Here is a 23,696-nt window from a genome sequence, read left to right as displayed (position 1 = left end):
CTTCTGTGGGAACTGTCACCAAACGTCGGTTAACCAGGTCGGGCAGAAGTCGGTAGTTCCGTAAAAAGTCCGCTCCAATTATAGGACTCGGCACATCAGCAACCACAAAAGTCCATTTTGGATGGAAGTTGGAATTCAGATGTAATGCCAACTGTTTCTCACCGTAGGTAGATATTCTGGAATTGTTTGCCACAGTCAGCACATGTTACGTTGTTGTCGTGAGTATATCACCTCTCTTTCTTGGATAAACACTGACTTCTGAACCTGTGTCAATCACAAACTTCTCACCTGAAGAGAGGTCCAACACGAACAATCGGTGTGATTGGTTGACTGCAGATACCGTGGCGTTTTTACCTCTTTGAATCACGCTATGACTCGGGCGCGTATGTTGTTGTTGACGAACGTTAGCGCCCTTGAACGCCCGCCTTTTAAGTTTGGGTAGCTGCAGGGTTGAATACATTGACGGGCAGTGTTACCGAAGCGTCTGTGGTACCAGCACCATTGATCTTTCAAATCCTGTTGGATAGCATTTCTTCGTCTTTTCCAACTGTGACTTCGTAGCTGCTGGTGGTGTGAAGTTACGTGCACGTTGAGTTTTGCCACTTGTGCTGCCAGTTGCTGTATGGTGGGTTCTGTCGATGAGCAATGCTGTTGGGAAGTATTATTGCATGTTCCTGGCTCACTGACGTCAGATTCCATCACACTACACGTTCTTGGGTCTCTATCCTGGCTGTAGTTGAATTCGGAGTCCGCAGCTCGTGGTCGTGCGGTAGCGTTCTCGCTTCCCACGCCCGGGTTCCCAGGTTCGATTCCCGGCGGGGTCAGGGATTTTCTCTGCCTCGTGATGACTGGGTGTTGTGTGCTGTCCTTAGGTTAATTAGGTTTAAGTAGTTCTGAGTTCTAGGGGACTGATGACCATAGATGTTAAGTCCCATAGTGCTCAGAGCCATTTGAACCATTTTGAATCGGAACACGCAGAAACTTCGGTTAAGGTGTTTGCGATGGTGTCTGCCTTTTTTGATAAGACTTGCAATGGTAAGTCTGTTTCTGCTGCAATGACGGCACGGATGTTGGCAGGAAGTTTACGAAGCCTTATTAGACGTAAAGACTCTTCAGGTAGGAGTTCCGGGCCGGCTAATGTACGTAAGGCTTTGAGTACTTGTGACGGAGTCTTGTCGCTCAAATCTTCGTATGCAAAAATTTTTTGTAGTCACAAATCTGGTGACAACGTATAATGCTATATGAGAGCTTCCTTTAGCACAAAGTAATTTTGTTGCGACAAGTTTCTTCTACTTGCTCTATCACTTCTAAATTTAGATGTGAAACCACTATATTAAATTTGTCAATGTTGTTAGACACCCCACGCTGCCGAAATATGCATTCAGCCTGTGTAAACCAAAGCTGGGGGCGCATCGGCCAGAACGCGGAAAGCTTAGCATTTCCGTGTCGCGCGTAGGTACTCCCATCTTTTGCGTTAACATCTGTCGTTCCGTTTTGTGGCGAATCAAAGGGCGTGGACCGCGATCCTTGGTCGAACAGACTGTAGCCTTCAATCTTGATTCCACTGCCCCATGCTTTTGTCTCTGAATTCATTATTCTCGTCGGTATATATATTTTCTTTATGTTTCTGCTACGATTTTTCGGGGTCACCACTACGGGAGCCTTTATATTTTATGAAGTAACAGCTTTTTCATGAGATGAGAAAACATTTTATTTTCCAAGCACAGATCAAAAACTAACAAGAATAGATAACTCGTAACCAAGCCGACTACGGCAAAGATAAATATCTATCAGCTGCAGCTTTCACCCGCTGTTTTTGGCGCAGTGGATAAATGACAGAACAGTAAAATACTGATCATTTCAAGAAGGTACGTGTTATTCTACAACCAGTATATACTTATATTGTGATTTAATAATAAATACCAGCTTGAGAATAGTTCTGACAGAGCATTCAGTTCTAGTGACATAGTTCGATGCTTTCTTCGGAAAAGAAGTCACTTCATGGATCATTCAAATCCACGGTTGTACCTGGACATTTCTCAGAACTGAAAGCAATCTTATTGCTATGCAACAGAGCCCTGAAGAATATTTCTCTGTACTTTGGTTACCACTTTCAGCTCAACACGGTATCTGCAACAGCTGGAGCAGATTTTTACAACAGCGGAAGCGTGTAATCGCCATCAGTTTCACACATCGCCCTGTGTTTGTTGTATGTATAACAACAGTGAACATACAGTTACTCACACACATAGAAAGACGATACAAGGTGGTGGAAACATTTCAGTATAAAGGTCCTGTAGAGCTAAACAGTAATTAGCCTAGCAGTAGTAGTAAAAAAAAATATTTTTTTTCAAAGGAGCCTTTATGGAGTTATGGAATTTAAAGCAAGTAAAGGCATGATGGAAAACAGATAAAAATGACGATCACAAATAATTGATCACAATGCCCGCCACTGGAGTCGCATGATCGATTTCCGAACGCACATTCGATATGTATCGTTTGGACCCAGCGACTTCGATAGGCAATCATTCTTGGAAATTACTGACTTAATTTGACAACTAGTGAGGTCAGATCTGCAGTTATGTTAAAGGTATATTTGTGTAAAGTAGTTTTTTATTAATTTAAAGTTGGGGCCATAAGGTTGTTTTTCTTTTAAAATTTTTTAAATTATTCTCGTTACTTTTATACAATTTAATAGTCGGTGTAGATTCCCACAATTTGCTAATGCTAATTAATCATTGTGTTGTTACCAGTGCTCTGTTTTAATTAACATGGTGAAAATAAATTTTTGTGCCCTCGAATGGGGTCGTCATTCCTTGCCAGCAGCCCATGTGCCCTGCTTGCCAGTCCTATACCTTACCAATATTAGCAGAGCATGTTTGTGATTTTCATGGTGGTGGGCTGGGGGGGGGGGGGTGGGGGGAGGAGGAGGAGGAGGATAATAAGTAAAGTTCACTGGTGTCAGCATAGTAACTGGTGTAATACTTTTATTCATTGAAATGTATCACTTGTTCTTTGTATTGTGGCTGTTGTGCTGTTTATTATGTTACAGTATGAATTCCACAAGAGCAAGGAAGGTCACCGGTATGGCCAGTCTTGGAAAACCTTGTCTGCAATATGAATTAAGAATTTGGAAGCAAAGTGAGGAATGTAGCATGGTGGAACTTGCTCAGTGGACGGGCTGCCTTGCCTCCCTGCGTGGTGTTAGTAATGATCCTCCTGTGTTTGTTGTTGGAGCTTAAAAGGTTGCAAGATGATGATGTGCTTCTATTGGCGTGAGGATGAACAACATATTGAGATTAATGTTAGTCATGAAAGGTCAGTGTCAGTCATACTGTGTTCGCATGATTACTTAACCCAATAATGGCAATTCTTAATGGAGTACCAAAGTTGTCAGTGGAAAGTACTACCGAGTTATGAGAACTTCTGTGGTTGGTAGCTAGGTTGCACATGAGCAGGCCAATGTGTTGGGTGTCAATCATAGTGAAGCATTGCAACTTATTCATCCTTTAGCCATGGACGTTTAGCCAGGATTATTGCTGAGGCCTTAGAGAACCAGGAGGTTTTCTGGAAAACATTATTGATAAATATGTTTATCGAGTACAAAGAAAGAATGAAACACTATCCCAATATGTTAACCAGGTCTTTCTTGCTATCTTATTAGCCTTGTGTGTTGAAATCTCAGAGGCTGAAGTGGTCACAAATATTTTGGAAGGTATGCGGTCCACTGATAGGAGTAGAATTCTCTTTTGTGAGAAACCATCCTCCTTTGCCGAATTGGATGAACTGTTGACTAAATTTGAAAATGTTCATTATGGTGATGGCAGATGTGGAGAATTAGAAGCGGGGTGTAGTGGGGATAGAGTAAATAGTATTGACATTTAGCATTATCAGCAGGGTTTGTCAGCTAAAGGAGTGTGCTACCATTGTGGAGAAACAGGTCATTTTGTTAGAGATAGCCTGAGCCGAAAGAGTAGGGGAATAAATAGCTGATGCCAGAAGAAAAAGATTCCATCATCTTTCCACAGAAAACTGCTGGCAGGCGGTCGTAAAATGTGCACTGTAGATGGTGACTGCCTCCCTTACGTATGTGCGGTGATTGGTACTGAACTTGTTTGTGCTTTAGTTGATTCAGGCAGTAGTGTTTCTCGCATTCATTATGATGGGTATTGGAGATACCGATGTACAGCTAGATTACCAGTGTTGGGTCAAGTTAATCATTCTTGTTGTTCTGTGGATGGCCGGCTTCTTGAAGTAGTAGGTCAGGCCGATTTTAAATTGAGCATTCAAGACCTTACATAGCATTTGGAATTCCTTGTTCTGAAAGGGCTGGCAGTCAAAGTCCTATTGGGATGCAATTTTTTGCGCTTAACACAATGTATAGTGGATTATATGAGTGGTAGTGCTTCTTTTAAGTTTAGGTAAAGTGAAAATTTTAATTTATGTCCTCATAAGGGTGGAGTGAAGGCTTGCAAGGTGAGCGTTCATGTGAACAGGGCACATGTGAGCCATCTGCCGGAAACTCAAGCAGCTGTGATCATTAAGTTGTTGGGCGAATTTCCTGAAGTATTCACTGATCGGTTAGGCATGACTATTAAAATTGAGTATAATATTCAACTCGGATCAGAACCCCATACGCCAGACACCATACCGATTGTCTCCTCCTAAAATGAAATAGTAGATTAGCTATTAGCAGATGGTGTAATTAGGCCTTCCATTTCGCCATATGCAGTCCCAATTTTCCTGGTTTCCAAGCCTCATGGTGAAGGTTTTCAGCCGATGGTTGACTAGTGGGCCTTAAATAAGAAGAGTGTTTTGGAATCTGTTCCACTTCTAGATCTTCATAATTACTTACTTGGTTTGCTGGTGCTAAGGTTTTCACTATCCTTGACTTGAACCAAGCGTATTATCAGATACCCCTGGCTGAGGAGTCTAAACGTATTACCACATTTTATACTGATTACAACTTATTCGAACTCAATAGAGTGCCTTTTGGGTTGGCTATTGGTGCGGCGATAAATTTTTTTTGTAAATTTGTTCCCAATTTCACTTGGTTGGTGGCAACCTTTAATCAATTATGTAGGAAGGGCGAAAAATTTATCCAGGGAGAATCGCTTGAAGGGTTGACATAGGTATTAAGCATGGCCCCAGTGTAAGGTATACCTGACTTCAATTTGCCCTTTGTAGTACAAACGGACACGTCCAATGTGGGGTGGGGATGGTTCTGTTGCAAGAACAGAACAGGGAGAGATTCCTGCTAGTCTATGCGTCTCGTGCATTGTCAGCGACTGAAGCTAAGTATTCAGTATATGAGCTAGAGGCATTAGCCTTCTTGTTTGTCTTATAAAGATTCAAATTTTGTCTTGAGCATCAAAAATTCAGCCTTGAAACCAACAACCAAGCACTAAGATTGGTTTTGGCTCTACCCTGCAAAACTGGGTGGATAGCCCAATGGGCGATTAGAATATCAGCCATTCAATTTGATGTTTGTCATACAAGAACAGGACAGAATCAAACTGCCGATGCTTTGAGTTGGATGTTCTGGGAGTCTGAGGAGGAACGCAGCGTGGAGCGCCAGGTGGAAGTGGGTCTTACCATGGGGGTCTTAACTGAAATTCCTTCATTATTTACTAATCTCAAGGCAGAAAAATGGCTGGATCCTGACTTAGAATCTGTTTGGGTCAAATTAGAGGCTGGTGAACAGGTGCCTGGACATTCTTTGCACAAAGACTTCTTGTGTTATCAGGTGCATAGAGATAACTGGCCTAAATTGTACATATTTGTTTAGTTATTTATGAGATCTTGCTATCTGAGTATTTTTAAAACCTAACAGCTTTTACAAATTGTTATTTTTCATATTCATAAGGTTTGATAATTGACTTAATTTCACAACTAGAGAGCTCAGATCTGTAGTTATGTTAAAGTTATATTTGTGTAAAGTAATTTTTTATTAATTTAAAGTTGGGGGCATAAGGTTGTTTTTCTTTTAAATTTTTGGAATTAGTCTAATTGCTTTTATACAGTTGAATAATCGGTGTGGATCACCACAACTTGCAAATGCTAATTAATTGTTGTGTTGTCACCAGTGCTCTGTTTTAATTAACATGGTGAAAACAAATTTTTGTATCCTCAAATGGGGTCAGTGTTCCACTCCACCAGCCCATGTGCCCTGCTTACAAACCCATACCTTACCAGCAAGGTCTGATATCCACCAAGGGTATTCTACTTTCAGTTCACTCTTTCCCTTCTCATGTAAGAAATGTACTACAGTCAAAATTAAATCAAAGAAATCTTTTCAGCATTTTATCTTTGGTGAGCCAGCATACTTCAATGTGTAAAGTATGTTGCGATACTTGTCTCCCAACTACTCCAAGAACTGCTGAAACTGCTGATGTGTAAGCCCAAGTGTCTTCAGATAGTTTACACGATGCACAACAATTTTCATGATGTTTTCTAATGTTTGTGGTTTTCTAAAAGCGTCTCTCAGTATAGAATGTAGTGAACTGCATATGATGTGTCTTCTGTGCATCCTAGCTTTTTGCACATCAGTGCTATGAGTCCTCTCTCATTGCAGGTCAGGTTGGGTTGACGGAGGAGATAGAGAAGATCCAAAGAAGAGCGGCACATTTCGTCACAGGGTTATTTGGTAACTGTGATAGCATTATGGAGATGTTTAGCAAACTCAAGTGGCAGACTCTGCAAGAGAGGTGCTCTGCATCGTGGTGTAGCTTGCTCGCCAGGTTTTGAGAGGGTGCGTTTCTGGATGAGGTATCGAATATATTGCTTCCCCCTACTTATACCTCCCGAGGAGATCACGAATGTAAAATTAGAGAGATTCGAGCATGCACAGAGGCTTTCAGACAGTCGTTCTTCCCGTGAACCATACGCGACTGGAACAGAAAAGGGAGGTAATGACAGTGGCACGTAAAGTGCCCTCCGACACACACCGTTGGGTGGCTTGCGAAGTATAAATGTAGATGTAGATTGCCGGTGCTCTATCAGTGGTCACTGATGTTAACTGATTCCATTCTATACCAAAACCATCAATCACTTGCTCAACAGCTTCGAGTAAATCTACACCCGTCATTATTTCTTTCAAAGGAACTATGTCCAAAACATCCTCTGTTACATTCTGAGTGCTATTGACACCTCTTATGTATATCACTGTTTGACCTGTACCTGTAAGATCTATTGCTTCATCCAACACAACAGAGAAAGCAACAAAGTCCTTAGCCTTATTTATTTACGGCCTATGAACATTGCCGACCATAACACTTACATGCCGGGTCACTGTTTGTTTGGAAAGGCTGCTTTCTTGAAATCTGCTAATGTTAAAGGAACACAAAAGTTCTACAGCATTAATGAGACAGTCTTTTACAAACTCCCCTTCAGGAAATTGTTTCTGTATGTTGCTATTCTTAATGCAATTTTGAAACTTGCTCGCAGTACAGATATACTGTGATTGTCATTATGGAAAAGTGGAAACTGTATGTTATACAGTAAAATAGAAACAAATGTAACACAAGAAATGAAAAGTTCAAAAGGTATAAATTATTATGACTTACATTAAAATCGTGATGAAATGCCTCATCCATATTCTCAAGCACACTTAATTTGGATTGCCGTTCTTCTCTCTTCAGTATATTATACTTGTCCTTATGAAATGAATTGTAGTGTCTTTGAAATGAGTTGTAGTGTCTTTCAGTTGTGAACCTGCACTGGCCTATTATTCTGTGGCACAACTAACACTGTGGGTTTTTACCTACTGTTTTAAGGAAGGATTGAAGTTCCCAGTTGTGTTTAAGTAATTGAGAACACAGCTCTCCCATTCTCTGCTTGTTTGCAGTACTTACCATTTCTCAGTACGTCTCCTGTGACACTACAGTTGCCAGAGGAAAGCAAGACTGGATGTGCTTCGGTCCTCCTGGCACTGCACAAACAAGGAAGCAGTCACTGCTTATTTGGTATACACATCTAGTAACAGATGTCACTGTTCCACTTTGCCTGCTGGCTGATATGCACACCTGTGCCACACTTCTGTGCTTTTGCACAGTGTATGGTATTTGACCAACCCTGGATTAGTAAATTACACAACAAACAAATTAAACAATATTCTCATCACTGACTTTAATTGAATTAATAAATGAGATGAGAAAGTAACTTTTATAATCATACAGAAGATCCTTTCTTAGTCCCACCACCTCCAGTCATCTATTCATTTGTTTCATGAGAACTAAGAAGTGGCATTTCTTCTTCTGCAAATCTTACTTTCCTTCTTTGAGGGATGCTTACACCAGTAACATGCCTCGAAATTTGCTCTTTATGTTTCCTCTTGTCTGCATCTGATTCCTGGAATGAGAAAATGTATCTTAACATGCATTATAATTTTCCTCTTAAACTAAAAGTAAAAAAGTTCATGCATTTGTTTCTATAACTGCATGTATACCTTGATAGTCGACCTGTTTTGGTCAATAAAAGGTGTTTCATAAATAAATAAGACACATCTTAATTAGCATGTTTCTTTTATTATGCTTTGATCAACAGTATAAAAGGATCAATGCTAACTGTGGATAAATTTTCTTTACTTATGCAGAACAAACTAAGATCCAAATGTTCATACCCATTTTGTAACATGGCTGTTTTACAACTTTCAGGTGAAGTTAGAAATTTGTTTGGACACCAGCTTCTGTTAGTATCTATGATAACTTGACTCTCTCTTGAAGATCAGTTTAACATGATTGGGCAATGTGTGCTGCAATCATTGATGGACAGGGTGGCACAGTGTCATGTTTGTGAGGAGTTTAAATCCCCAGCCATCTATCTGGGTTTGTATTTTCCTTGATTTCCCAGTATTACTTTCTGGTATAGCCAGAATGGGTCCTTTAACTTTCCTTTCTTTCTCAGTCATCTGTTTTGGCCTGTACTGCCCCTCCCTAACCAACAGCTTATATCACAGTATTATTTTCATATTGCAAAAGGCATGAAGAAGCTGATGAAATTAAAAGTTACTTCCAAGTTTAAAGATAGTAGAAAAAAACTCTTAGGAGTGAATGTTGGCAGGTACATGAACTGGAAAGATCATGTAATGAAAGTTTAACAGTGCATCATTGTAGGTAGCCCGACACTCTTGGAAATATTTAGTGTCGGAATACCATACTATGGGTATTTTCAGGTTCTTGCAACTTATGTATAGTAGCATGTACCATTATTTTTGTAAGAACTTGCAGCCCAATTCTGTGAATCCCTCTATATTTTTGTATAAATATATGTTTGAGTGTTTGCTGTTTCTTTTGTTTTAGTTTATTTTTCTGGTTATAGAAATGCTAGTGTAATGTGTATTTACACAAAGAAAAATATGATTATTTGTAATTCATTTATTCTATTTTGGCCTTCGTTTTATGCATCATTAACTTCTGTTAATTTATTTGTTGGTCCCAAAACATTATGATTGATTGTAAGAGTCCTTTGGAACATGTAAGCTGTTTCATCATGAAAGCATATTTCTTTGCATTAGAAGGTACACTGTATTTTTGCCTGTGAATTTTGTTTTTTTATTGACTGATTTTGAGCCTGTGCATTTTGTTTCACTGTGCAGTGATGTGATTTGTTTTACATGCTCCAGTCACTTTAGTGTCACCACTGCCTGTGTTCCATGTCAGTGCGCAATAATCACTCACACACAGCAAGTGGCAGTGCTAGCTGTGGAGGGTATATAAATGCATGTCAGGGGGACATGGAAAACAGTGCAGTCATCATCTTTTAATGCAGAAACAGAATGATTTATCTGGCATGCACAAGGGAATAATCATTGGCTTTCAGGCCAAGGGTGGAAGCATTTCTGAAAGTTTACTATCTGTTAATGTGCCACCATGGTTAAAATATACTGTGCATGGCAAAATGGTGCCCCCCCCCCCCCCCAAAAACCAGTGCCAAGGCAACAGTGGTGCAGCCCAGGCCATAGGTGACAGGAGTGAATGATGGCCCTGGAAATGTGTATGGGCAAACAGATCTGCAACTGTTGAGCAGCTGACCACCCAGATGAACCAAGGGCTACCAGCAGTGTCTTCTCAACAAGCAATCAGCGAACATTACTGCAGATGGGCCTCTGCAGCAGGCACCTGGTCCATGCATCCATGCTGTCTGCTGTTCATCGGTGACAAATGCTGGAATTTGAATGCTAATACCACACTGAGTGCTGACAGGTGGCCTTTTCAGATGAATCAAGTTTTATGCTCCGTTAGACAGATGGCCACTGGTGTATGGCCTTGCAACAATGATTGGAAGGGTCCAGGCTGAAGGCAGGAGTGTTATGATGTGGGCATGTTTTTGTGGCATTTGCTTGTGATCTTGTCATTCTGGAAGGCATTATGGACAACACAAGTATGCATCTATTCTTGGAGACCATGTCCACCACTTCATTCAGTTAATTTTTCTATGGCATATCAGCTTCTACAAGCAGGACATGCAATGTGTCACACAGCATGCAGTGTACATGCATAGTTCCAAGAGCACTAAGGTGAGTTTACCATACGCCTTGGCCACCAAATGCTATGGATTTAAACCTAACTGGGAATCTGTGGGACCACCTCAGTTGGGCTCTTCATACCGAGGATACTCAAACAAGAAACTTAGCGCAGCTGGCTATGGCACTGTAGTTGGCATGGCTCCACATCTGTCAGTACCTTCCAGAACCTTACTGACTCTCTTCCTACATATCTGTGCTGCAAAAGGTGGTTATTCAGGCTGTTGACAGGTGGCCGCATTAAAGTGACTGTACCCTGTAATTGTGTTGATTTTGAAAATCAATGCAGTTTTTGTAAATCCTGACACTGTCAGCTGAAGAGTGATCATGAATTAATTGTAAAAAAAAAAATAAATAAATAAATAAATAAATAAATATCATCATAATGGACTCCTGATGAAAAGAGAGTAAAACATTATAAAATATAACCCTGTCAATAATGACACCACTAAGTTACACAGGTGTGGGACATCAAGAAGTGCTGCATGGGTCTAAATACTCATTAAGTATGTAGCTGTTGCCGAGAATCCCAAATAACACTGCATTCTGTAAAAGAATATTGTGAGTGTATAATGGTCTAGTTCATTCTGGTGCAACTGGAAAAAGGTTTTGCTTTGTTGAGGTGAGGTGTCCAGCAACCAGGTTTGTATCTCAAGAAGTATATTGCAAAATAACCTTGATCTTGAAGGCTATTGTGGAAAATCATCTATCTCTTACTTCAGTTTCTCCAAGGTCCCCGACTCCTGAATACACATTTCTGCCAAATGATGCCAATCCCAGTGACGTTGAATGAGCTTTGAAAATTCAGCAACCCATGTACCTACCAAATGACTATCTAAATGTTATGAGAGCTTCTATGAAAAGAACTTGTTGTAACTTTAATGGAGACCAGAGACTCTGTTGGAATTTCTAAAATGTATAACTGCATTGTGAACCGTAAGGTTGACACCACAAGAAACAAAATTAATTGGCCACAAATATGATGATGCTGATAAAGGAAGACCATAATAATGGTGCCTATGTCACTGTGGTCCTACAGAAGAAACAGTGGAGAAGACCTAACTTTTACGGACTCACTGATCCACTGTGGCCACGAGGAAATGCCATATCTAGACCTAAACCTGAAGATACAAAATCAGTGTTGCACTTGATACCCAGTAATGTCAAGCACTTTTATCGGGCTCTTCTAGGAGATGATCAAGTTGTTGGTGGCTTTGAAGGATTTAATGGTGTAGTCAGTTCTGAAGAAGATGTATGATGATGGCAAAAAGGTTGTATAATGTGCAAAGCAGAACATTGGATTGAATACATATTTCAGATTACCTCTGTCCATGTTGTAATTTGCTTCAGTATGAAATAAATAAATACTGCTAAAAATTTATTATATATGTGCCTGATGTAACCGCATTACCACCACCGAAATATCCAGTTTAGTGGGTGATTAATTGTTGCTGAACCCAGAATATTAGCTTGCTAATGAAGAAATTATTATTTAAGAGACATTTGTAATACAGCATTGCATAAGTATATAATATTTTTGAACATTAACATATTTTTCTGCTCCCATGAACCATGGACCTTGCCATTGGTGGGGAGGCTTGCATGCCTCAGCGATACAGATGGCCGTACCGTAGGTGCAACCACAACGGAGGGGTATCTGTTGAGAGGCCAGACAAACATGTGGTTCCTGAAGAGGGGCAGCAGCCTTCTCAGTAGTTGCAGGGGCAACAGTCTGGATGATTGACTCATCTGGCCTTGCAACACTAACCAAAACGGCCTTGCTGTGCTGGTAATGCAAACGGCAGAAAGCAAGGGGAAACTACAGCTGTAATTTTTCCCGAGGGCATGCAGCTTTACTGTATGGTTAATGATGATGGCGTCCTCTTGGGTAAAATATTCCGGAGGTAAAATAGTCCCCCATTCGGATCTCCAGGCGGGGACTACTCAAAAGGACGTCATTATCAGGAGAAAGAAAACTGGCGTTCCACGGATCGGAGCGTGGAATGTCAGATCCCTTAATCGAGCAGGCAGGTTAGAAAATTTAAAAAGGGAAATGGATAGGTTACAGTTAGATATAGTGGGAATTAGTGAAGTTCGGTGGCAGGAGGAACAAGACTTTTGGTCAGGTGAATACAGGGTTATAAATACAAAATCAAATAGGGGTAATGCAGGAGTAGGTTTAATAATGAATAAAAAAATAGGCGTGCGGGTAAGCTACTACAAACAGCATAGTGAACGCATTATTGTGGCCAAGATAGACATGAAGCCCATGCCTACTGCAGTAGTACAAGTTTATATGCCAACTTGCTCTGCGGATGATGAAGAAATTGATGAAATGTATGATGAGATAAAAGAAATTATTCAGATAGTGAAGGGAGACGAAAATTTAATAGTCATGGGTGACTGGAATTCGAGTGTAGGAAAAGGGAGAGAAGGATACACAGTGGGTGAATATGGATTGGGGCTAAGAAATGAAAGAGGAAGCCGTCTGGTAAAATTTTCCACAGAGCATAACTTAATCATAGCTAACACTTGGTTCAAGAATCATAAAAGAAGGTTGTATACATGGAAGAATCCTGGAGATACTAAAAGGTATCAGATAGATTATATAATGGTAAGACAGAGATTTAGGAACCAGGTTTTAAATTGTAAGACATTTCCAGGGGCAGATGTGGACTCTGACCACAATCTACTGGTTATGAACTGTAGATTAAAACTGAAGAAACTGCAAAAAGGTGGGAATTTAAGGAGATGGGACCTGGATCAACTGACTAAACCAGAGGTTGTACAGAGTTTCAGGGAGAGCAAAGGGAACAATTGACAGCAGTGGGGGAAAGGAGTACATTAGAAGAAGAATGGGTAGCTCTGAGGGATGAAGTAGTGAAGGTAGCAGAGGATCAAGTAGGTAAAAAGACGAGGGCTAGTAAAAATCCTTGGGTAACAGAAGAAATATTGAATTTAATTGGTGAAAGGAGAAAATATAAAAACGCAGTAAATGAAGCAGGCAAAAGGGAATACAAACGTCTCAAAAATGAGATCGACAGGAAGTGCAAAATGACTAAGCAGGGAAGGCTAGAGGACAAATGTAAGGATGTAGAGGCTTATCTCACTAGGGGTAAGATAGATACTGCCTACAGGAAAATTAAAGAGACCTTTGGAGAAAAGAGAACCACTTGTATGAATATCATGAGCTCAGATGGAAACCCAGTTCTAAGCAAAGAAGGGAAAGCAGAAAGATGGAAGGAGTATATAGAGGGTCTATACAAGGACGATGTACTTGAGGACAATATTACAATATTATACAAATGGAAGAGAATGTAGATGAAGATGAAATTGGAGATACGATACTGCGCGAAGAGTTTGACAGAGCACTGAAAGACCTGAGCCGAAACAAGGCCCCGGGAGTAGACAACATTCCATTAGAACTACTGACGGCCTTGGGAGAGCCAGTCCTGACAAAACTCTACCATCTGGTGAAGAAGATGTATGAGACAGGCGAAGTACCCTCAGACTTCAAGAAGAATATAATAATTCCAATCCCAAAGAAAGCAGGTGTTGACAGATGTGAAAATTACTGAACTAGCAGTTTAATATGTCACAGCCGCAAAATACTAACGCGAATTCTTTACAGACGAAAGGAAAAACTGGTAGAAGCCGACCTCGGGGAAGATCAGTTTGGATTCCGCAGAAATATTGGAACACGTGGGGCAATACTGACTTTAGACTTATCTTAGAAGAAAGATTAAGGAAAGGCAAACCTACATTTCTAGCATTTGTGGTCTTAGAGAAAGCTTTTGACAATGTTGACTGGAATACTCTCTTTCAAATTCTAAAGGTGGCAGGGGTAAAATACAGGGAGCAATAGGCTATTTACAATTTGTACAGAAACCAGATGGCAGTTATAAGAGTTGAGGGGCATGAAAGGGAAGGAGCGGTTGGGAAGGGAGTGAGACAAGGTTGTAGCCTCTCCCCATTGTTATTCAATCTGTATATTGAGCAAGCAGTAAAGGAAACAAAAGAAAAATTCGGAGAAGGAATTAAAATCCATGGAGAAGAAATAAAAACTTTGAGGTTCGCCGATGACATTGTAATTCTGTCAGAGACAGCAAAGGACTTGGAAGAACAGTTGAGTGGAAGGAACAGTATCTTGAAAGGAGGATTTAAGATGAACATCAACAAAAGCAAAACGAGGATAATGGAATGTAGTCGAATTAAGTCAGGTTATGCTGAGGGAATTAGATTAGGAAATGAGACACTTAAAGTAGTAAAGGAGTTTTGCTATTTGGGGAGCAAAATAACTGATGATGGTCGAAGTAGAGAGGATATAAAATGTAGACTGGCAATGGCAAGGAAAACGTTTCTGAAGAAGAGAAATTTGTTAACATCGAGTATAGATTTAAGTGTCAGGAAGTCGTTTCTGAAAGTATTTGTATGGAGTGTAGCCATGTATGGAAGTGAAACATGGACAGTAAATAGTTTGGACAGGAAGAGAATAGAAGCTTTCGAAATGTGGTGCTACAGAAGAATGCTGAAGATTAGATGGGTAGATCACATAACTAATGAGGAGGTATTGAATAGAATTGGAGAGAAGAGGAGTTTGTGGCACAACTTGACGAGAAGAAGGGACCGGTTGGTAGGACACGTTCTGAGGCATCAAGGGATCACAAATTTAGCATTGGAGGGCAGCGTGGAGGGTAAAAATCGTAGAGGGAGACCAAGAGATGAATATATTAAGCAGATTCAGAAAGATGTAGGGTGCAGTAGGTACTGGGATATGAAGAAACTTGCACAGGATAGGGTAGCATGGAGAGCTGCATCAAACCAGTCTCAGGACTGAAGACCACAACAACAACAACACTCAAGACTATGAATTGTTGTTCTGTCATTGATCCATTGCTCTCAAGGTTGTAACTGTTCATCAATATGAAGGCTAAGTCTGATAAACCAATATCACTCAATTGAAGTCTAACACTCATCTTACTATACTGTCACATCGAGAATGGTAAAGATTAACTTTCTTCAGTCAAATGACTGAGCAATACTTCAATCTCTATCTCACGAATTATCAAACTTCCAAAACTGAAACAATCTCATAGCATTTGCGTCCAGACAACTATTGCAAAACTACTCTAGAGCAACTCAAGAGCAACTAACTGAACATTTCCATATCCGAGTTGCATTGTAGTTGCATCGAATTTCCTTTTCGATGCAGCTACAACTCTCTTCCATGGTAAATGTTATCTTTGACTGAATTACTTTCTTGGATTTAACCTTTGTCAATGATTTTGAATTTATTCTATAGATGTTTGATAAAGAATCTATGATAATTCTTTCCTATTCTCCCCTTTTTGTATGCTATTCTCAATATTTGAATGATATAGGTGTTAATCAAAATATTACCAGTGTAGATTTTATCGTCAATACTTGCTGTCACTGTCAAGATGACTCACTCCCCCACTTTGCTTCCACAAAGTTTGTTATTTGGGGTTTTCTGTCCTTGGGGTGTTACAGTTACTATTATTCATGCAGCAAATATTCTGAAAGATAAGTCTTGGTATGTCTGTGATATAATTACATCATGAATTTATAGAGTGACCAACGTTTTTTAGAGATAAAGATGTATTGAATGAAACATATTTACCTGTAAAGAGGGTAATGAATGAAGCCTTTAATGACTGGCAGAATATTACTGAAATATTTCTCACAAAACCCGAAGAAATTCTGGCCATAGGTAATAACAGCTAGTAGTGACATTGAGGTTTCTGAAACAAAGGCAGAAATGCTGAACTCAATTTTCAAATGTTCCTTTATGAAGGAAAATCCAGGAGTACTGACCCAGTTTAATTCTTGCAACACTGCAAAGAGGAGTGATTATTGATATTAGCGTCAGTGTTGTTGAGAAACAAATGAAACTGCAAAAATTAAAGCTCCAGGACTGAATGGAATCCCTGTCACATTCTGTACTACATTTGCAGCTGATTTAGTCCCTTCTTTAACCACAATATACTGTAGGCCCCTTGAACAAAAAACTCTGCCCAGTTGTTTGAAGAAGTGATCAACACAGACCAACTATCCAATATCATTAACATCTGTCAGTTGCACTTACAGCATATTCTGTGCTCAAGCATAATGAAATACCTTGGACAGAATGATCTCCTACATGCCAACCAGCATAGATTTTCTTTCTTCTTTTTTAACACATTGGTAATGCTAAACCCATGTGGCACTTTGTCACACAACAAATTGAAAACTCTGCCCAGTTGTTCGAAGAAGTGATCAACACAGACCAACTATCCAATATCATTAACATCTGTCAGTTGCACTTACAGCATATTCTGTGCTCAAGCATAATGAAATACCTCAGACAGAATGATCTCCTACATGCCAACCAGCATAGATTTTCTTTCTTCTTTTTTAACACATTGGTAATGCAAAACCCATGTGGCACTTTCGCACACAACAAATTGAAAGCCATGGATCAAGGTGGTCTGGTGGATGCAATATTTCTTGATATCCAAACTGCATTTGACTTAATACCACTCCAACATTTTTCAATATACAGGGTGAGCACAGTATTCCAGGTGTTTTGTAAGATGTGTTTCTGTCACAGTAACCACAGCAGCTTGTATCCTAGCCTTCAGTTCGACATCAGCAATTGGTGTAACGAAGACTCTGTCCTTGATATAGCCTGTAAGGGTCTACAGGTTGCACCCAGCCGTATGGTACGGACATGCGCTTGCCAGCCGGCCTATCTGGAATGCTGACAATTTGCTTGGTCAGTACATGTGCATCTGGCCACACTGCAACGGAGAGTACGCGACTGGCTGCTGTCTGCAGGATGCAGTATTAACTAGCGCGTCCTCGGGCACGAATATGTGTCTTTTCTTAGCTCACCATGGAGCCTTTCGATATGACTGTAATTGGCCGATGTTAGGATGTCAGACACACTGATGATGGGTGTGCGTAGCGTGTGTGTTTTATAATCCGCCTTTGTTAATGAAACTGTTTAAACTTACTTCTTGTGTTCGCGTATTGCTGTACCTCAAGGACCCACCGCTTACAAATCCTGACAAAATAGTCGTGTAATCATCATCCGGGGCAACAACACAAACTACTCCCTTATAGAAGTGGTGTCAGCATGTGGATAATTATGGAAAATCTACAGTCCTGAAGAGGCGCAGTACAATGTGAACTTCGAGCAGCAGCGTGAACATCTTCTGACTACGCGGGGACATCCAGCATTGGAATTCAGGTTGGTCTACTCCAGTTTAGCTAGAATACGAAAGGCTGTGATGGATTTTTATTTTACATTTGAATGACTCACTGGCGTTAAATTAGACGAAATGTCGCAATCTAGTCAGAGTAATGTTGTTGATCCACAAACTGCAAGAAGAGATTCGTCAGTTAAAAGCAGAAAGAAGTGAGCTTAACATTCCAAGAGACTTGTCAAATGATAGTTCATGCAGTACAGGTACAACTACAATAAAATTTTTCATTATTGCCATCAGTACCGGTGTTTAGCAGGGAACCCGAAGATGATGTGGAAGTGTTTTTTTGTAAACTTGAAGGTACCACCCTGTTAGGGTCATGGACAGATCCCGATAAACTAGTGGTTGCCAAATTAAGAATTCAGAAAGCACCACAAGATTTCATTAGTGCGGAGCCTACTTGTCTGAAAACAGAAGATTACAATGAGTTTAAAACGATTGTTGTTCAGAGATTTAAACATAAAAACGCAATCAGATTTTACAGAGAGCAGCTTCACAGTTTGTGAATGCAACGAGACGCATCTATCGAGCAGTTTGCTGACAGAATTCGGAACATCAGCACTCAAACGTATGAGTTCCTCTCCGGGGGACACCACCTAGACGAAGCACTGTCCGTGCAGGTGGAGAGGCTTGAGTATCTGCAGGAAGCTGAGGGCTATGCCGAAGGTAGAGGACCTACTGCCAGAAAGGCTTCAGCTGATGGATCAGCCTAAGAGTGTCCCACAATGTCCCATCTTCCCTATCCACTCCTAGTCCTGCCCTATTCCCTGACCCAACCCAAGGTGTGATGTGATCCGTGCTGAGGGGTGCATGGCACATGGGAAGATGTGTTACAAACGGAGCCTCAGATATACCGGACGACCTCCAAATAATTAACCTTACACCGTGCGGGGTATTTGTGGTGTAGACCTTCTAGATCCCCAAATCTCGTGGGACCAATATGGACACGATTATAGAAAATAAAGAAAAAGAAACTGAGGGGCAAATTGAGACCTCAGATACCCAAACATTGGGGACAGAACCGATGGACGGCATTTCCACTGGTGAATCAGGGTCTAGACCTGAGCCAGAAGTGGGTATTGTAACCAAGAAGCTAGACCAGATTAAGATCAAAGGGTTGTCTGGGGCCCAGAGGAGGAAGCTACTCAGGGAACAGAGGAAAAAGGAAGGGAAAGAATGGCTTCCTAAAAACAAGTGGAGGGAAGTAAAGGGACTAGAACCTAAGACCCCCAGGAAAAAACTGTCTCAGGTTGAAGGGGACACGCAGACCCCCACAACGTGAAAGACAGGTAGTAAGCAGATAAGGGAGGAATCAAAGACTTCCTCCTCCCTGGATAAGCAAGTCCAGAAAAAACCGAGGCAAGAAATAGGGAAACAGACCTATAGTACTGCAGTCTCGGTTTTTAGGATGGCAGTTATCCAAGAAGGTTATCCAGTGGTGGCCATCACCTCACAACAGGAGGAACTGGTACAGATGGCCCTTTTTGAAAAGATTGGGGGGGGGGGGGGTTGGCCCAGGTCCCAACTTCAGGATGGTCTGTCTAGGTCGTGGTGCACTCATTTTTGTCTGTGAGGGGGTGCACACAGTAGAATGGCTCAAGGACAAGGTGCCCATGATATATCCTTGGGAAGATGCGAAGCTGCTGGTCAAGTTGGCAGCGGAGCTTTTTAAGGCTGCAAAGATATCATTATGGGTACCTAAGATCCTTAAGGAAGTCTCTCCCAAGACTGTTCAGGAAAATAGGGGCCCAGAACCCAAAAGTCTCAACAGAAGTCTGGAGAGTGATGAACCAGAAGGTTGGTCCAGAAGGACGAACCCTGGTGGTGGAGGTTGGTGAGAAGTCCCTGAAGGTGATGTGGGAGAAGGACCTGAAACTGTTTTTAGGGTTCTCGCAGGTCACCATCCGGGTTCTCAAAGACCTCAAAGATGGCAGTAAGATGGAGCCAGATTAATCTGCAGCACAGTAAAGGGGCCTCTGCTGCCATGAACCACTGCCTGGGGAGACAGGAAGTGGATATGACCCTGATACAAGAACCCTATTTATACAAAGGGAGTGTATCGGGCCTCGGAGGCACTGGAAGTAAGCTGATCTATGCTAGGAATCTAAGAAACTCCAGAACATGTGTCTACATCTACATCTACATCTACATCTACATTGATACTCCGCAAGCCACCCAACGGTGTGTGGCGGAGGGCACTTTACGTGCCACTGTCATTACCTCCCTTTCCTGTTCCAGTCGCGTATGGTTCGCGGGAAGAACGACTGTCTGAAAGCCTCCGTGCGCGCTCTAATCTCTCTAATTTTACATTCGTGATCTCCTCGGGAGGTATAAGTAGGGGGAAGCAATATATTCGATACCTCATCCAGAAACGCACCCTCTCGAAACCTGGCGAGCAAGCTACACCGCGATGCAGAGCGCCTCTCTTGCAGAGTCTGCCACTTGAGTTTATTAAACATCTCCGTAACGCTATCACGGTTACCAAATAACCCTGTGACGAAACGCGCCGCTCTTCTTTGGATCTTCTCTATCTCCTCCGTCAGACCGATCTGGTACGGATCCCACACTGATGAGCAATACTCAAGTATAGGTCGAACGAGTGTTTTGTAAGCCACCTCCTTTGTTGATGGACTACATTTTCTAAGCACTCTCCCAATGAATCTCAACCTGGTACCCGCCTTACCAACAATTAATTTTATATGATCATTCCACTTCAAATCGTTCCGCACGCATACTCCCAGATATTTTACAGAAGTAACTGCTACCAGTGTTTGTTCCGCTATCATATAATCATACAATAAAGGATCCTTCTTTCTATGTATTCGCAATACATTACATTTGTCTATGTTAAGGGTCAGTTGCCACTCCCTGCACCAAGTGCCTATCCGCTGCAGATCTTCCTGCATTTCGTTACAATTTTCTAATGCTGCAACTTCTCTGTATACTACAGCATCATCCGCGAAAAGCCGCATGGAACTTCCGACACTATCTACTAGGTCATTTATATATATTGTGAAAAGCAATGGTCCCATAACACTCCCCTGTGGTACGCCAGAGGTTAGTTTAACGTCTGTAGACGTCTCTCCATTGATAACAACATGCTGTGTTCTGTTTGCTAAAAACTCTTCAATCCAGCCACACAGCTGGTCTGATATTCCGTAGGTTCTTACTTTGTTTATCAGGCGACAGTGCGGAACTGTATCGAACACCTTCCGGAAGTCAAGAAAAATAGCATCTACCTGGGAGCCTGTATCTAATATTTTCTGGGTCTCATGAACAAATAAGGTGAGTTGGGTCTCACACGATCACTGTTTCCGGAATCCATGTTGATTCCTACATAGTAGATTCTGGGTTTCCAGAAATGACATGATACGCGAGCAAAAAACATGTTCTAAAATTCTACAAGAGATCGACGTCAGAGATATAGGTCTATAGTTTTGCGCATCTGCTCGACGACCCTTCTTGAAGACTGGGACTACCTGTGCTCTTTTCCAATCATTTGGAACCCTCCGTTCCTCTAGAGACTTGCGGTACACGGCTGTTAGAAGGGGGGCAAGTTCTTTCACGTACTCTGTGTAGAATCGAATTGGTATCCCATCAGGTCCAGTGGACTTTCCTCTATTGAGTGATTCCAGTTGCTTTTCTATTCCTTGGACACTTATTTCGATGTCAGCCATTTTTTCGTTTGTGCGAGGATTTAGAGAAGGAACTGCAGTGCGGTCTTCCTCTGTGAAACAGCTTTGGAAAAAGGTGTTTAGTATTTCAGCTTTACGCGTGTCATCCTCTGTTTCAATGCCATCATCATCCCGGAGTGTCTGGATATGCTGTTTCGAGCCACTTACTGATTTAACGTAAGACCAGAACTTCCTAGGATTTTCTGTCAAGTCGGTACATAGAATTTTACTTTCGAATTCAATGAACGCTTCACGCATAGCCCTCCTTACGCTAACTTTGACATCGTTTAGCTTCTGTTTGTCTGAGAGGTTTTGGCTGCGTTTAAACTTGGAGTGGAGCTCTCTTTGCTTTCGCAGTAGTTTCCTAACTTTGTTGTTGTACCACGGTGGGTTTTTCCCGTCCCTCACAGTTTTACTCTGCACGTACCTGTCTAAAACGCATTTTACGATTGCCTTGAACTTTTTCCATAAACACTCAACATTGTCAGTGTCGGAACAGAAATTTTCGTTTTGATCTGTTAGGTAGTCTGAAATCTGCCTTCTATTACTCTTGCTAAACAGATAAACCTTCCTCCCTTTTTTTATATTCCTATTAACTTCCATATTCAGGGATGCTGCAACGGCCTTATGATCACTGATTCCCTGTTCTGTACATACAGAGTCGAAAAGTTCGGGTCTGTTTGTTATCAGTAGGTCCAAGATGTTATCTCCACGAGTCGGTTCTCTGTTTAATTGCTCGAGGTAATTTTCGGATAGTGCACTCAGTATAATGTCACTCGATGCTCTGTCCCTACCACCCGTCCTAAACATCTGAGTGTCCCAGTCTATATCTGGTAAATTGAAATCTCCACCTAAGACTATAACATGCTGAGAAAATTTATGTGAAATGTATTCCAAATTTTCTCTCAGTTGTTCTGCCACTAATGCTGCTGAGTCGGGAGGTCGGTAAAAGGAGCCAATTATTAACCTAGTTCGGTTGTTTAGTGTAACCTCCACCCATAATAATTCTATGTCTATGTAAGAAATGGCATTTCTTTCATGCCAATGATGGATTTATGCTTAGGGACTTAGTGACCATTAAAATGCAGCAATGTGAGGAAGCTATAACGAGGGAAATTATTTTGGCCTCAGCATACCTTCCTTACAAAGACAGCTATCCTCCTCCCTTGGAGGTGAGGAGACTGGTAGAGACTTGCCATCAGCAAGGTGATCAACTGCTGGTGGGATGTGATGCCAATGCCCAAAACCTAGTGTGGGGAAGCAAGGACACCAACAGTAGAGGTGAGTAGCTTCTCGAATTTCTTTTAGCTAACAACTTAGAGGTCCTGAATAGGGGCAACAATGAACCTACATTCAGGAATAGCAGAAGGGAAGAAGTAATTGACATAACATTTGGTTCCATGATGATGGGTAGCTATGTCAAACAATGGCATGTGGTGTTGAAGCCATCCTCATTGGACCACATGTACATTAAATTCAAGGTTGAAATGGGAATCAGACAGACCATGACCTATAGGAATCCCAGGAAGACAGACTGGGAGACATATAGGAGGAACCTTGACTTAGGCTTACCAGAAATTAAAACCTCAATAAGGAAGCCAGTAGAATTTGAGGAAGTAGCAGAGGCTGTTACCTCTGCCATAGTGACCTCACATCAGGACAACTGCCCAATCATCAGGAAGCGCACAAATAGGAGTGTTCCTTGGTGGAATAACAAACTAGAAATGCAGAGAAAACAGGTAAGGAGACTGTTTAAAATTGTGAGACGTAAAGGACAATGGGCTAAATATCGTGAGGCCCTTGTCAAGTACAATCTTGCAATAAGACAAGCAAAGGAGGCATTCTGCCAGGAAGTGGAGGGCACGGCTGCACAAGCCAGACTTCACAAGATTCTCACTAGAGTACCAACCAATCCAGGAGGTACATTGAGGAAGGAGGATGTTGAATGTACAAAGACAGCACATGAAACGCTGGAATTGCTCCACAAAACTCACTTTCCTCAATATGCTCTGCCGGACAACACAGACCAGTATGTGACCCCAGAGAGACAACAGTTCTCAGGCACTCAAAGAGAGGACTGGGAATCGGCCAAGGAGTGTGTGAACTTCAACAAAATCCAGTGGGCGGTGGGAACATTCCAACCATTCAAGTCACCTGGCCCAGATGGAATTTTTCCAGTCCCCCTTCATTCTCAAAACATTTGAAAAACTGGTTAATGTATATGTTGGGGAG

The 23,696-nt window shown here is 41.4% G+C and overlaps 3 protein-coding genes across 3 annotated transcripts in view; 2 read left to right on the top strand and 1 right to left on the bottom strand.

Moving 5' to 3' along the window:
* Positions 1 to 23,696, top strand: part of LOC126416164 (uncharacterized) — a 63,292-nt gene that overhangs the window by 10,937 nt on the left and 28,659 nt on the right. Inside the window, exon 3 of the mRNA XM_050083733.1 lies at positions 3,053 to 3,318. Within this exon, the coding sequence (XP_049939690.1) occupies positions 3,053 to 3,242 (190 nt within the window). The 3' untranslated portion in view covers positions 3,243 to 3,318. The remainder of the gene's footprint in view (positions 1 to 3,052; positions 3,319 to 23,696) is intronic.
* The window catches only part of LOC126455618 (DC-STAMP domain-containing protein 2), a 315,015-nt gene continuing 299,530 nt past the window's right edge, over positions 8,212 to 23,696 (bottom strand). Inside the window, exon 15 of the mRNA XM_050091384.1 lies at positions 8,212 to 8,349. Coding sequence (XP_049947341.1) covers positions 8,212 to 8,349 — 138 coding nt within the window. The remainder of the gene's footprint in view (positions 8,350 to 23,696) is intronic.
* The window catches only part of LOC126416149 (uncharacterized), a 51,730-nt gene continuing 45,725 nt past the window's right edge, over positions 17,692 to 23,696 (top strand). Inside the window, exon 1 of the mRNA XM_050083720.1 lies at positions 17,692 to 17,774. The gene's annotated coding sequence lies outside the window, so the exon portion shown is untranslated. The remainder of the gene's footprint in view (positions 17,775 to 23,696) is intronic.

This window comes from Schistocerca serialis, chromosome 1 (genome assembly GCF_023864345.2).
Source record: "Schistocerca serialis cubense isolate TAMUIC-IGC-003099 chromosome 1, iqSchSeri2.2, whole genome shotgun sequence".
Classification (NCBI taxonomy): Eukaryota; Metazoa; Arthropoda; class Insecta; order Orthoptera; family Acrididae; genus Schistocerca; species Schistocerca serialis.
Note: the sequence above shows the minus strand (reverse complement) of the source record. Positions and strands in the feature narration are given on the sequence as shown.